General features: G+C 35.9%; 1 protein-coding gene across 1 annotated transcript in view; it reads left to right on the forward strand.

Moving 5' to 3' along the window:
* METTL15 (methyltransferase 15, mitochondrial 12S rRNA N4-cytidine) overlaps positions 1-2,985 on the forward strand; it is a 379,555-nt gene extending 376,570 nt beyond the window's left edge. Inside the window, exon 6 of the mRNA XM_081241341.1 lies at positions 2,860-2,985. Within this exon, the coding sequence (XP_081097467.1) occupies positions 2,860-2,885 (26 nt within the window). The 3' untranslated portion in view covers positions 2,886-2,985. The remainder of the gene's footprint in view (positions 1-2,859) is intronic.
* Positions 2,986-14,514: the final 11,529 nt, after the last annotated feature.

Consider the following 14,514-nt stretch of genomic DNA (forward strand, 5'->3'; position numbering starts at 1 on the left):
TACACTGTACATGGGCAGTGTGTTTGACTTTACCACCAAACAGAACCAATAGGATACTGTATGATTTATTTTTTGTAATTGGCTCACATGAATATGGCGGCTGGAAAGTCCAATAAATGAAGGGTGGGCGGGGCAGACTTGAGGCCCAAAGAAGACCCAAGGCTGCAGTTTAAGTCTGAAGGCCCTCTGCTACAGAATTCCCTTCTGTTTAGGTGTGGTCAGTCTTTGGTTTTATTTAGGTCTTCAACTGATTGGATGAGGCCAGCCATGTTACAGAGGGCAATCTGACCACCATAAAGTCTCCCATTTTAAATGTTAATCTCATTCAAACACAGCATCACAGAAACATCCAGAATAATGTCTGATCACATATCTTGGCACCATGGCCCAGCCAAGTTGACCATCTCAGGCAGCAGAAGGAGCCTCAGAATCCAACACGATCAGTAAAACCTGGGCCCTGGCAACTAAAAAGCCCTTATTTCTCCTCACCAGAAGGTGGAGATCAGAACCAGCTGTAAATACTCTAACTAAGCAGGGTAAGCATGAGATCATGTAATCAGGAGAGAAAACTCTTGGCTACTGCACAGAATTCTAAGTTTTGCTTGCTTCTTGCATCACCATCCTTGCCGTCCCTCATTAGGATATTCTGCTGTTCTGCCAGCCATTATCTCTTGTTGACCAATGTCCAGATCTGTGTCTGGCAAAGAATAATACACTATTGTGAAGATCTACTAGACTATATTTAAATCAAGTACCATATCTATGATATTAATTCATCTATTTATTTATTCTTTTATTCATTCATTTAACAAAGATTTATTGAGAAAGTACTAAATGCCGAGAACTTTGCTAGATCTGGAGATACAGCATCAAATAAGATGGATTAGTTCTGGTCTTTATGGAGTGTACTGCCCCTGAGGCAAGTTGGATACTAAACTAACAGCTGCTCAAATATTTAGTTTATTATAATTATGATGAATGGCATGAAGAAAAAAAGTACAAGGTACAATGAGAGGATATAATAATGATGAGTAAAAGTAGCAGACACTGAGAGTAATTATCAAACCTATTTCCTTGTATCCCAGTCTAGCCCATAACACCCTCCTTTATATAATACTCCATGTTCTTTTGCTTATGACTTGAAACACATAAACATGGTGACTCTTGAAGCTATGTGTTAAAAGTGACAGAACCACACATTGAAAGCAGCTGGGGTTTCTAAATTCCCACATAGAAGGCTAACCACCAAATACCAGAATTGTATTTTTACATGTAAGAAATGAATTTAAATTGGGTTTTGTCACAATATACAAATGTTTGTATTTGTTTATTCTGAATCTAGAATTATTGTACAGAAACTAATTCTGCAGTTATGATACCACATAAACTTGAAATGTGGTGCCATTTATAAAAAATATTTAAAATATGTGATATTGACCTTTCAGTAATGTGTTAGGCAGTCAAGAAACTCTGACTCTGTGTTAGGCAGTCAGGAAACCTTTTTTTCAGTTTCGAAAAATGGAGGCCCATGTTATAAATTTGAACAAATATTTGGTAAACATATTGCCTGTGATAACTTGAAGGCATAAGGTGGGCCTATTGAGCCTGTTGTTTCAGTTCTCAGTTGGGGGTGACTTTGTACCCCTGGGACATTTGGCAATGTCTAGAGACATTTTGTTTGTTGTAACTGGAGATGAAGGTGATACTGCAGGCTTGTAGTTAGTAGAGGCCAGGAATGTTCCTAAACATCTAATATGTGTAGAATAGACCCTTTCAGTACATAATTATCTTATCTAAAATGTCAGCAATGCTGTGGTTTAGAAACTCTGTTCTAGGGGACGTCATTGGAATAATCATGTAATAATCAGAATAATCATGTAAATTGGCTTTTACTTCCTCCTTTCATCAAGAAAAATAAAGATAAATCCTGAAATAACTGGACAGTTGTCAGACAATAAGAGAATATTGAGAATCTCAAATTTAAGTCATCTAAAAAATCCTGCTTCAAAACCCCAACTGTAATACATGAGATCTAAAGAGGTTTTGAGTGGCAGTGTCTGATTTATACACTACTCTGGAATGAAGATCAGATTTAAGGGTGTATGGCCTTCCCACCCAAATTTTTAATTTCATCTGGTCTCAAGATATGTACTCTTAAGTTGAGATATATTGCCCTGGGAGCTCAGAAACAAAGACCCAAATCAGCCTTGAGAATTTTATCTAGGAAAGAAGTTTGGACATAGTTATTTGAACATAGAACTGATTGAAAACTAGATTACAACCTACCAAGTATATATTTGAGGGAAAGGTATCATGAAGGAAATTATCTTTGGTAAAGCAGATAGTATTACTTAATAAGTAGTTACTTATAAGGAGTTCAAGAAATTGTCTTTGCAGAAATAGCATTTAAAGTGAGTCCTCAAAGATAAAATGGAGCAATCAACAAGTTAAAGGAATAGAGCATTATGTACTCCATGATGCTAGGAACTGAATGAGAGTCAGGCTAATTGAGGTATAATAAGCTAAAGGGGATATGATGATAGATGAGACTACTATGTATGGACAAGAACATAAAGGACTTCATAATTTATGGTGAGAATTTTGGTACCTTGTATCTTTCTAGAAAACTTCCCATTTCATCTAGGTTATCTAATTTTTTGACATAGAATTGTTCATAGAATTTTCTTATAATTTAAAATTTGGTTTTTTTTTAAAGCAGTTTGTATGTTATTCCACTGCCTTCTGGCCTTCATAGCTTCTGATGAGGAGTTAGCTGTTAATCTTATTAAGACTCCCCAGTACATGATGAGTCACTTTTTTCTTGCTATTTTCAAGATTCTTTCTTTGTCTTTGACACAGACACACATGGAAGAAGGACCATGTGAAAACAACATGGAGAAGATGGCCATCTACAAGCCAAGGAGAGAGATTCAGAAAAATTAAACCCTGTTGACACCTTGATCTTGGACCCCTAGCCTCCAGAACAGTGAGAAAATAAATTTATGTTTAAGCCACCTAGTCTGCAGCATTTGTTACAGCAGCCCAAGCAAACTAACAAATTAATACAAGCCCTGACACAAGCTTCATGCAATTTAATTCTCTTTTCTGTGTCATGATTTTCTTGTCTGTTAAATCAAGTGATCAAAACTAAACATGTATGTTATTGTTTAAAAAACAGCAAAGAAAATAAAAACCCTGTTCTTATTTATTTGATCTACCTATTTTAGGAAGTGTCTGCTCCTTACACCTAAGCAGATGCAGACTTTATAAAATACAATCCTTTTCTCCTCTCTTTTAAAAAATAAATATAAATTTTCTGAGGAGATATTTTCATTTGGTTGAATGATATTTAACTTTACTTTGCAAATAATCATTTATCTAGAATATTGCTGATGGTCACTTGATTTATTTTACTACTGTGATGGAAAACAAATTTGGTTGGTTAGTTTATACTTGTACTGATTTGAGTCATAATGCTTTGGTTATAGTTTTTCTGATAAGGCACATTGGGAAAAGAAAGTAGGACAAGGGGTTTAGTTCCACCCAACTCTGTTACTAAACGACTGTGTTAGCTTGGGTTAGCTAACTTGAGTTTTTGAGTTTATTAACCACTTTGTAATATGACATTAATCTCACAGTTGCCTTGCCTGGTTATTCATTCATAATTCAATAAACAAATAAGCATTGAGTACCTCTTGCTTGCCTGGCACTGTACTAGAGGCTTGTGACTAATTGGAGAGCTAAACCAGTCTGTGTCCTTGGGCAGCTTATACTTTAGTGGAAAGATAGACATTTGTCAAAGGAATGCACAAATAAATGTAAAGTTGCGACTTTGCTAACTCCTAAAAGGAGAGAAGCATGATGCTTTAAAAGCTTATCATGAGGGTGAGGGCAGTAGGCAGGGAGAAGGGGATTTGACCTAATCAATGTGTTTGAAGGTCTCCCTGAGGAAGTGATAATTGAACTAAGATCTGATGAAGGGAGTCGGTGCTCACTAGGTCATTGCAAGGAGAAAAAGGCAATGGATATAAGATGTGATACTATTTTTTTTTTACTATCATTACTGTTATTTAATAGAGACCTACTCAGCTTTTTTCATCTAGTCAGTAAAGTTATAATGCATCTTATGATAATTCCCCATCCGGAATAAATCTTTCCAAACATGAAGTTGATTTACCCTAAAAGATTCAGACTTTTAAAGTAATTGCCAACTGTCACATTCATGAGAAGAACTAGTAAAAAACCTCTGAATATGAATCATGGTCCTTTTACATTTTCCTTAACCTCATTGCTATTTCCCATTCTCTACCTATATTAAAAAATAACTTTTATATCTGCTGTATTTCTCATGTTAAACCTGAATTAATGGAATCCTTTCTGTATCTTATCTAATGCATTGGAAAGAGAGTTAATTTTCTTCATCTTAATCCTACTCAGTTTAAAGCTCTTGTAATAAAGTACTTTATTTTTGAAGGCTTCTGACCAGTAAACTGCATACTTCAAAAAAGAACCATCTAAACCCAATAGGCACTGTCCAACAGCAAACCAACCAATTCCCTAATGCCAGGCAATTATATAATGACTATCCAAACATAATAAAACACGATTTTCTCCTCAAGGGAGGACTTAAAAATATATTCACCTATTTCTGCTCCTTTCATATAACATTGCTGCTTTCCCAAGTCAGCACTATGGGTTAAGCTCTTTTAACTGAGAACAAATTGAAACCAGATGTGAATTGGGGAAGGGGGGCTCTTGGTCTTGGCAGTGCTAAAGGGCATTTTTTTTCAAAGATTTACAGTACCTGGCAACTTTGGGCCAGGCTATAAAGTTCAAGCTCATAAATGTTCATTAACAATTCTCTGATCATTACTTTGACATCAATTTTCCAAATGGACACAAAACTTAAATTGTCTCATTATTTCTTCCTTTTGTAAAGTACTTATGGTATGTGTATTTGCACTACATAGATACTAAATAGCTAGATTTCAGGTCATTCTAAACTGGCTTAACCTAGCACTTTTTAAAATAGAGAAGAAATTCAGGCTTTTCATTGGTGAGCAATTCCAAGGCAGAGATGATTTGATGGGTCTTTTGATCTGCCTAATTTTGAAAGGTATGAATAAAAATGCCCCTGCAGAGAAACAGAATGGAATGGATAAAGCAAATGTTTGACATGTTAGCATAGCTGGAATGAGACAGAATCCTTACCTCAGATCTAGTGGCTTAAATTTAGCAATTACTAGGGTCTAACTGCTGGGTCCATATTGCTGGAGTGTTTGGAAAAGATGGAGACATAGGTGAAAGTCTACCTTCGTTGAAGAGAGAGAGATTTTAAGATCAATAAACAGCACTTACTTGAAACCACTAATGAGCTACACAACATGTCTCAGAAATCACAAGTTTATTTTGCTTTTGTGAGAAGTTGGGATAACTTGTGTTTGAGGTTGTCAACACACTAGACTGCAATCATGTGGTGGCCTCTGCTTTTTCTAGTGCCTGAGAAGTGTAAAGCTCCAAGACAAGGGAAGAAGCCCTGTCATCTGAAGCATGCAGTTCATCAGCTTCATGGTAGAAAACAACTTCAGAGGTATCATCTTAAAGCACCAAGGATGTAACTTTATGAAAACCAATTTCTTGACATTCTTCCACACTTCCAACACTCCCACATTTTAAAGAAAAATATACCTTCCTGTGAAGCTGACACTTTGAAAGTGTGGAACAGAGAACTTCACCCTGGTCCCTTCCCTTTTTTCTCTTTGGTGAATTAATGAATACACTTGAGAAGAATTTTTGTGTGTGTGGTGGGAGGTAACAGGGTAGGGAGAAAGAAAACAAAATGGAATAAAGAAAATTTGCTTTTATTCTTCTGCTTGGTATTTAGTTAAGACTTGAGTAATCCGGGGGAGTTCTTTCATTTCTCTGACTCAGACTTCTCTTCAAATTGCCATAATTCTTAGTTCTATACTTGGAACAATATGAGTGCCCTCTGGTGGACAACATGTCATTTTAAAGTTTTTGTGTATATGGACTGAACACCGTAAGTATGGAGAAAATAAGTCCAATATTTCAAATGTCTTCGTTGAACTTCTGAAATCCCTAGAAAATTACTTCCTCATGTTCTGGTGTGGTGACAACTAGGAAAATAGTTCAATAAAATAAAGGGATAAAAGGCAAGTGGGGGTGGTGCTCCAGATCCTATTTGCTACCAAAATAGTGTCTTGGAACTGTACATAATTTGGATCCTTAACAGGGAACTCAAATGTCTAAGGGAAGGCTAATAACCCTACTTCTTGGCCATCAATGCAAAGATCTAAAATGCTCTCATTAAGAATGAGACACTAATGAAACAACCTGGGTACAAGCAAAGCCTCTAAAGATCTATAAGTGTTGGCATTTAGTGGTTAGAATTCTTGAAAGAAAGAAAGAAAGAAAGAAAGAAAGAAAGAAAGAAAGAAAGAAAGAAAGAAAGAGAGAGAAAGAAAGAAGGAAAGAAAGAAGGAAAGGGAGAGAGAGAAAGGAAGGAAGGAAGGGAGGGAGGAAGGAGAGAGAGATAAAGAAAGAATGAGAGGAGGATGAAATAAAGATCACATGGGTTGTGTAACTCATTCACATGCCAAACTAATGCAAAGGACTAAGTCAATGCAGGTCTTTAGGGCTCATAAAGCATGTTTTCTCATTGCTTATTCAGATACACTTTACCTTCTCTGTTGGAGGATGACATGTTAAAGGCTGAAGACAGACTCTCTGGTTCTTCTTTTGACTCTCCCTCAATTTTTGACTTAATACAAAGGACAGCAATCTGATTTAAGATTCACTAAACTGATAAAGCCCAAGGATTATGTGCAGTGGTACACTAGTAAATGTTTAACAACTGTTTCTCCAGAAAAGAAAGACCGGCTTTGTAACATTTGCCAATTTCCATGGTGTAAACAATCTCATCATGGCTGACTTCAAGCTACCAACACAATATCACTGAACATGTAATTGGGAAGAGACACAAACAATTGACTTTCACAAACTGGTATTAGGCAGCTCCAACCCATCACTACATAGAGGACTTTTAGTTAATTTTCCTGTAACTTTGACACTTTGAGCCATGAAGCTATATTATTTTTGTAATAAGAAAAGAAAAACTCAAATAAAAGTTATTTGAAAAGTTAACCTCTACTGAAGAAATTATTTATAATAAAAGTGTCTTTCATATTGACACATGTTCCATATGATACATCTCACAGTCTTTAATACTCTCTAAAATGTTTCCAAATTCACTATGTCACTGGCATCTTGTAAAAAACCTGTAAAGTCTGCATATTACCCCTTGGCAAAGGAAGAATATGAAAATCAAGGAAGTTGCATCAATATATAGAACTGGACCTAGAATTCTAGTTTTCTAGCTGTTAATCCAGTGATTTTTCTGTTTTACATGGATATTAAAAAGATAATTTACAACTGAAATTAGTGAATTCTAACTGAATTCACAGTTTTCATTCAACAATAATGTTTACGCTATTCACTACTTTGAACAGAAAGGGTTAGCTACAGCTATCTCTTCAAGACACTTCTGACTTCACAAAGCAATGTAAGCCTGGATAATGCTATGCTATCAGTGCTAGGGTCCAAAATAATTACAAAAACCACTACCCCTCCCTAGCCTCCATAGACCTGGAAAATAAGAGTAGAGTTTGATTATATTTCCCATCCCATCTTTCCCTTTGTCTCATTCTTTTGTTATTTCAACCAATGTTAATAGAGTCCTTGATAACTCATGTCTGCCAATGATCCTTACATCTCTGGGCTTAAGAAACTCAAATGTTTAGTTTGAGTATCTCCAAGGCTACCCCAAAGCACTGAGCCATGTGAAAATCAGTAGCTTAGGACAGTGGAAAGAGAGCAGACCTGGAAATCAAGAACATCTTCTGTTTATTATTATTATTGAAGTATAGTTGATTTACAATGCTGTGTTAGTTTCAGGGGTTAAGCAAATGATTCAGTTATATATATCTATATCTATACTTTTTCAGATCTTTTCCATTATAGGTTATTACAAGATATTGAATATAGTCTCCTGTGCTATACAGTAGGACCTTATTGTTTATTTATTTTTATATATAGTAGTGTGTATCTGTTAATCCCAAGCTCTTAATTTATCCCTCCCCCTCCTTTTCCCTTAGTTAACCATAAGTTTGTTTTCTAAGTCTGTGAGTCTGTTTCTGTTTTGTAAATAACTTCATTTGTATATTTTTAAAAATTCCACAAATAAGTGATATCATATGATGTTGTCTTCCTCTGTCTGATTTACTTTACTTAGTATGATAATCTCTAGGCTCATCTATATTGCTGCAAATGGCATTATTTTATTCTTTTTATGGCTGAGTAATATTTCATTGTATATATACCCCACATCATCTTTAACCATTCATCTGTTGATAGACACCTAGATTGCTTCCATATCTTGGCTATTGTAGATAGTGCTACTATGAACATTGGGGTGCATGTACCTTTTTGAATTAGAGTTTTCTCCAGATGTATGCCCATGAGTGGGATTGCTGGATGATATGGTAATTCTATTTTTAGTTTTTTAAAGAACCTCCTTGCTGTTCTCTATAGTGGCTGTACCAATTTAAAATCCCACCAACAGTGCAGGAGGGTTCCCTTTTCTCCACATCCTCTCCAGCATTTATTATTTGTAAACTTTTTTATCATGGCCATTCTGACTGGTGTGAGGTGATTCCTCATTGTAGTTTTGATTTGCATTTCTCTAATAATTAGGGATGTTGAGTGTCTTTTCATGTACCTGTTGGCCATCTGTATGTCTTCTTTGGAGAAATGTCCCTTTAGGTCTTCTGCCCATTTTTTGGTTGGGTTTTTTGTTTTTTTTGATATTGAGCTATATGAACTGTTTGTAAAAATATCTTCATTTAAATACTGCTACAGATACTTGTCATTTTCAGCAAGTCACACAATTTCTCTGATCTTCTGTTTCCTCCTCTGAAAATAGCAATGCCTACCTCATAGGAAAGTTGAGAACACTAAATACAATGGTATTGATTAAGTTCTTTTCAAAATGCCTGGCATATTGTAAACACTTGAAAAATAGTAATAGTAGTAGTTATTGTTCTTATCGTTAGTAGTAATTATTACTATATAACATATATTATTATTTTATAATATATTATTGTATTATAATATAGACTATATTATTATATCTAATAATAATATAGTAACTATTATTATTAAAATGCTTAGCTGAATATCTGGTTTTTCATTATAGGTACTCAATTAAGATTAGTTACTACATAAGAAGATGATGAAATAGCAAATAGCAAAAGACAGAGAATGATGCATATCTCTTTAAACCCCAAACACAATTTCCTAACAGGAGCAACTTAACTACTTTAATATTTCATCTCTATATATTAGCATTCATTTACTCATTTCCATGGCTATTTTTATCTCCCTTTTACATATGAAGAAATCTCTGGTTAGGCGAATGCAACACTGCCTGCTTGGAGGAGGTGAATCTTTTAAAAACACTAATTTCCTGTTCTTTAAATCCATGACAAATACATTACTGGACATTATCTGTCTGTCTATCATCTACATCTGTCTATCATCTATCTATCTATCTATCATCTATCTATCTAATCTATCCATACATCTATTGGTTAAAACCATCTCCATGCAACTATACTCTCAGGGACTTATATTGTTGAATAACTGATTAACTGAGACTAACTGATTAAAAGCCTTGATTCTAGAGATTACTTTTTGCTCCCTGCTTTGATGAGATCAGCAACCAATCTTAATCAGGAAGTATTTTCTTAAAAATAAATACCAAGAAAACCAAACAGTGGAGCAATTCTATTCCATAACTATATCTGGAATTATAGGTTTTCCCTGTATTTGCAAATTTTGGCTGATTCAGTCATTTCTGTGCCTTTTAAAAAATGTGCATTTTTTCTAATTATGGAAAGAATTCAAATTTATTATAGAGAGCTTGAAGATTTCAGAAAAGCACATCAGGGTAGTATAAGTCACTCATAGTTCTAACCCAGAGTAAACAACCATCCACATTTTTTTGATTCACCTGTACAGGTTGTCTGAGTATATGTGGGTGTCTGCAGGTATACATATGTTTAAAAATAAAATTTATATTCATTGCCTCGTAACAACTTTTGTTTTAACCTAATAATGCATGAAGATCATTTCTTCATGTTATTCAATAGTCTTCTGTGACCTCGGTTTTAATAATGGTTTGCCTGTGTGTTGTGGGAAGAAACCATGACTTACTCCACTAATTGTCTAGTGTAGGACATATAGTTTCCAATTTTAGATATTTGAAATGCTGAGATTCGTATCCTTGTTTTTGATTGTAAGCTAGTACTTAGTTTTAATTGATGACTTAGAGGTAGATGTATTCAGGACTACCCCAATCTCCTGATGTCCTCTCAGGCACAATATTTAGATTTTCCAACTATGCTACTGCTGAATTTGGTGATCTTAAAAGGTTCCTTGGTACTTTCTTTCCTAAAGGGTCGACAGCAAAAAAGGTGAAACTTTGAGCGATGGCTCCTTTCTTGTACCCAGGGGTATATTATAAGGAGAAGCAAGAAACATCAAAGAAGCGTGTTTACTTTATTCTTTGGTGATGGTTTTTCTCTCAGCATTCTTGGAGAAGTCCATTCCTTTCCCTGTCTAAGCGACAGGGTTTCCTGTAGGAAACAGAACTACTCATGCAGATGAGAAGGCTGTAGTCAAGGCAGCCATAGCAGGTACCGCTAGCACAAAGCGGGTGGTAAGAACATATGTGAACTCAGTGTTAGAAAGAGCCACAGCAGTGAGTCAGAAGACTTTAATGAATCCAGATTTCAAGGCACAAGAGCCAACTGTGCAATAGGGCAGCCCTAGAGGCAGGACTAAAATCCTTGAACAGTCATTCCTGGATTATCAACTTTTCAGGGATTGGTGGTCAAACTAAGCATATATTAATATGTTTATAATTAATTATATTTAGCACAACTTCTCAGATATATTTGTTTGTTTAGTAATTTAATACTTGCATCATACAATGTGTCATATTAAGCATGCAAATCGTATCCAAAGTAATTCATTTCTTTAAAGAGTATAGACTATATAACCAGATATAAAACAAAATATTTCAATATATTAAATTGTATATTATATGAATATGCATGTGAATGTATGTAAGTCTATAAAAACACATGTGCATAGGCATTTAACTCAGAATTTTCCAGTACCCAAACAAATAAGAGAAACAATTAGTGTATTAGTCTGAGTCCAATGAGGAGAGAAAGAAAGCACAGAGTAATTTTACCAGAGAGAGTTTAATATAAAGAATTTTTAATTCTACCTAGAGGTTGGAGTAAAAAGGCATTGGGTAGTAAGAAAAATAGAGAGCAACTAAAGAATAAAGGAATAGCATATATAAGGAGCAGACACTACCTTCTGGGCTGAGATAGAGCACTTAAGGAAGATACCTCCTTCTTCACCCCAGGGCTGAGATCCAGTCCTTGTGGAGAGGGCTGGTGTGGCTCTGTGGATGGTCAATGTGCTGCTGGCCATATGTCCTTTGGAAGTTGCCAGAAAATCTGTTCTCCAGCGTGCCCAGGAAAGATATACGTGGGAATATATCTCACCAGCCACAGCTTGAGAGGGATACAGAGGGAAGCTGCTGGTCAGTGGGTCCTTCTGGATGTCACACACTGGAGAAGTTGTACATGCTGAGATGTCTGGTGATGAGAAGCTGACCAATATAAAAAAGGACATTACATAGTTAGTGGCAAGAGTCTTGCTACAGTTGCTGGACACTAGGGAAGCCATGTGCCCTTCTTCAGGAGCCTGCTGAGAACCTGAAAGAACCTGAGAACAAGAAAGCAAAACCCTTCCCCCTGCAATGTCCCTCCAGTGCCCTCTATTGACAAAGCTTAATAATGTGCCAGTTGGCAAATGAAACATGTTTAAAGGGCCCACATCCATTTTTGCATAGCAGGCAATGAAGGGTGAATTTAGAGCTGAGGCGACAAATTGATAAACGGAAGAATCAGTTATCATATACACTTTGTCCACACAATAAAATCAGACCAATTACCAAATTCTGAGACATTTTCTCAAGCATCCTCATACAAACCCCTTAAAGGAGATATTCTATGATGTAATAATATGATTTAAATGACAATATCCTAAACAAAACCCATATTGAACTATATATATATATATATATATATATATATTTCTTACAGTATCTTTCTCAATATGTTCACACCAATTTATCCACAGTGTAATTATTCAACTCAAGTCTTATTCATATAATGTTTTAACTAAAGAATCTTAGCTATTGTCTGAGGTAGAAATATATATAAGTCTGGTTGAATTTTACGAACCATGTGATCAACAGACCTGGTGTCTGTGTCAACAAGGATTGTGCCTTCACAGTTATTTGTATTTCCAGTAACAAAGAATAGAGCACCATGATGGAACATGGAACAGGAGGAGCAAAAGGGCAAAACCATAAAAGGAAATTTAGCCCCCATGGTTAAAAATCTTTTGGAAAAAGCTTTCGTGTCCCTCAGTTCTGAGAAGTCAGAGTCTAGCAATATACAAAGGACATTACAAAGTAAGTGGCAAGAGTCTTGCTATTGTGCTTTATTACAGAGTTGGCAAACTTTATGTTGTCAAATAGAAAATACTTTAGCCTTGTGGGCCATACTGTCTCTGTTACAACTGCTCAACTCTGCTGTTGTAGTTCAAAAGCAGCCATAGACAATAGTAAACAAGTAAATAAGTTAGTTTACTATAGGTTGTTACCCTGCTTTTGGGGTAAGAGATACTATACAACTGTGTTAGTCTTCTGGGGTTTTCATGTTATACCTTGCCAATGCAGAAACAAGCCCATTCTTTCATTGATCTTGAACGGAAGTCAGCAAAATTCTTTTAGGAAAGGGTTAGGTACTAAATATCTTATAGTTTGTAAGCCGTATATTGTCCTTGTCACTTTTCTTCCTTTTCCTCATCTTTCTCCATCTTTTTCTTCTCAACAAATCCCTAAACATGTAAAAATCCTTCTCAGCTTGCAGGCCCTACAAAACAGACCATGGACTGTGGTTTTCCTACTCCTGATTGAGAAGAATTGTCTCAAAAGTTTTTCTTTTAAATATTAGAGATTTTGATGGCACACTTAAAGGGAGTAAGTTGCATCTGCAGTTTTTTGGTTGTTCCTCAGCATGCTGTGGCTATTTGAGCATAATTGGTTTTTTTAAAAAAATAATTTATTTATTTATTTTTTTGTCTGTGTTGGGTCTTTGCTGCCGCACGCAGGCTTTCTCTAGTTGCAGCGAGTGGGGGCTATCCTTCATTCCAGTGCATGGGCTTCTCATTGCAGTGGCTTCTCTTTTTGCAGAGCATGGGATCTAGGCATGCGGGCTTCAGTAGTTGTGGCACACGAGCTCAGTAGTTGCGGCTTGCAGGCTCTAGAGCGCAGGCTCAGTAGTTGTGGCACATGGGCTTAGTTGTTCTGCAGCATGTGAGATCTTCTCAGACCAGGGAGTGAACTCATGTCCCCTGCATTGGTAGGCAGATTCTTAACCACTGTGCCACCAGGGAAGTCCCTGAGCATAATTGTTTTTTGCCTTGACCTTACTCTCTTATATATTCATAATTCAAGGTTCTCTCATGCTCCAATAAACACCTAATCTTTCTTGGGTTGCAATTTGACATTACACAATATCTTTTAATCTTTTATTCCTTTCAAATTGTATGCCATTCTATAATTATTTGCCTGGCCCACTTAATTTAACATTTTATTGTAGATGTTGCCTTAAAGATATTTACCTCTGTTGAAGCAAAACATTTTCTTGCCTATCAGAAATGTTTGTCAGCATGCCTTTAAAGGTTTGTAATATACACTTTATTCCCCCTAGTAAGGTGGGTCAGTATTTGAGCTTGTGAACTACTTAACCGTGATGCCTTTACTGTGCCTGTGGGAAGCTGCACCAGAACAAACTGTATTTTCAGGCGAAGTTTAGCAGAGTGTAGAAAAGAAGAGTTCTAGAAGTTGCTTCTATGTCCCTCCAGGCTACAGTTGCACTGTCCTTGAGGTAAGTACTCGAAAGCTGATAAGAAAGAGGGTTGAGGGCTACTCAGAGACACTTGTAATACCAGACTCAAACCACATTCTCCTTGGAGCCACAAAGAATTCTTATTCTTGTGTTAGACTGAGTGTTAAGAGTCAAATGAAAATTATACAAGAATTCACATCTTGGTTCAATCTAGTCCCACTTGTTTATTTTAGCTTTTGTTGCCTTTGCTTTTGGTGTTGAATCTAAAAATATCATTGCCAAGAACAACGTTACCCTTATGTTTTTTTCTAGGTGTTTTAGAGTTTTAGGTCTTAAATTTGAATCTTTAATTCATTTTGAGTTGATTTTTGTTTTTGTTGTAAGGTAGGGATCCGGTTTTATTCTTTAGCATGTGGATGTCCAGTTTTCACAACAC

The sequence above is a fragment of the Mesoplodon bidens genome (assembly GCF_964165515.1).
Source record: "Mesoplodon bidens genome assembly, chromosome: 7".
Lineage (NCBI taxonomy): Eukaryota > Metazoa > Chordata > Mammalia > Artiodactyla > Ziphiidae > Mesoplodon > Mesoplodon bidens.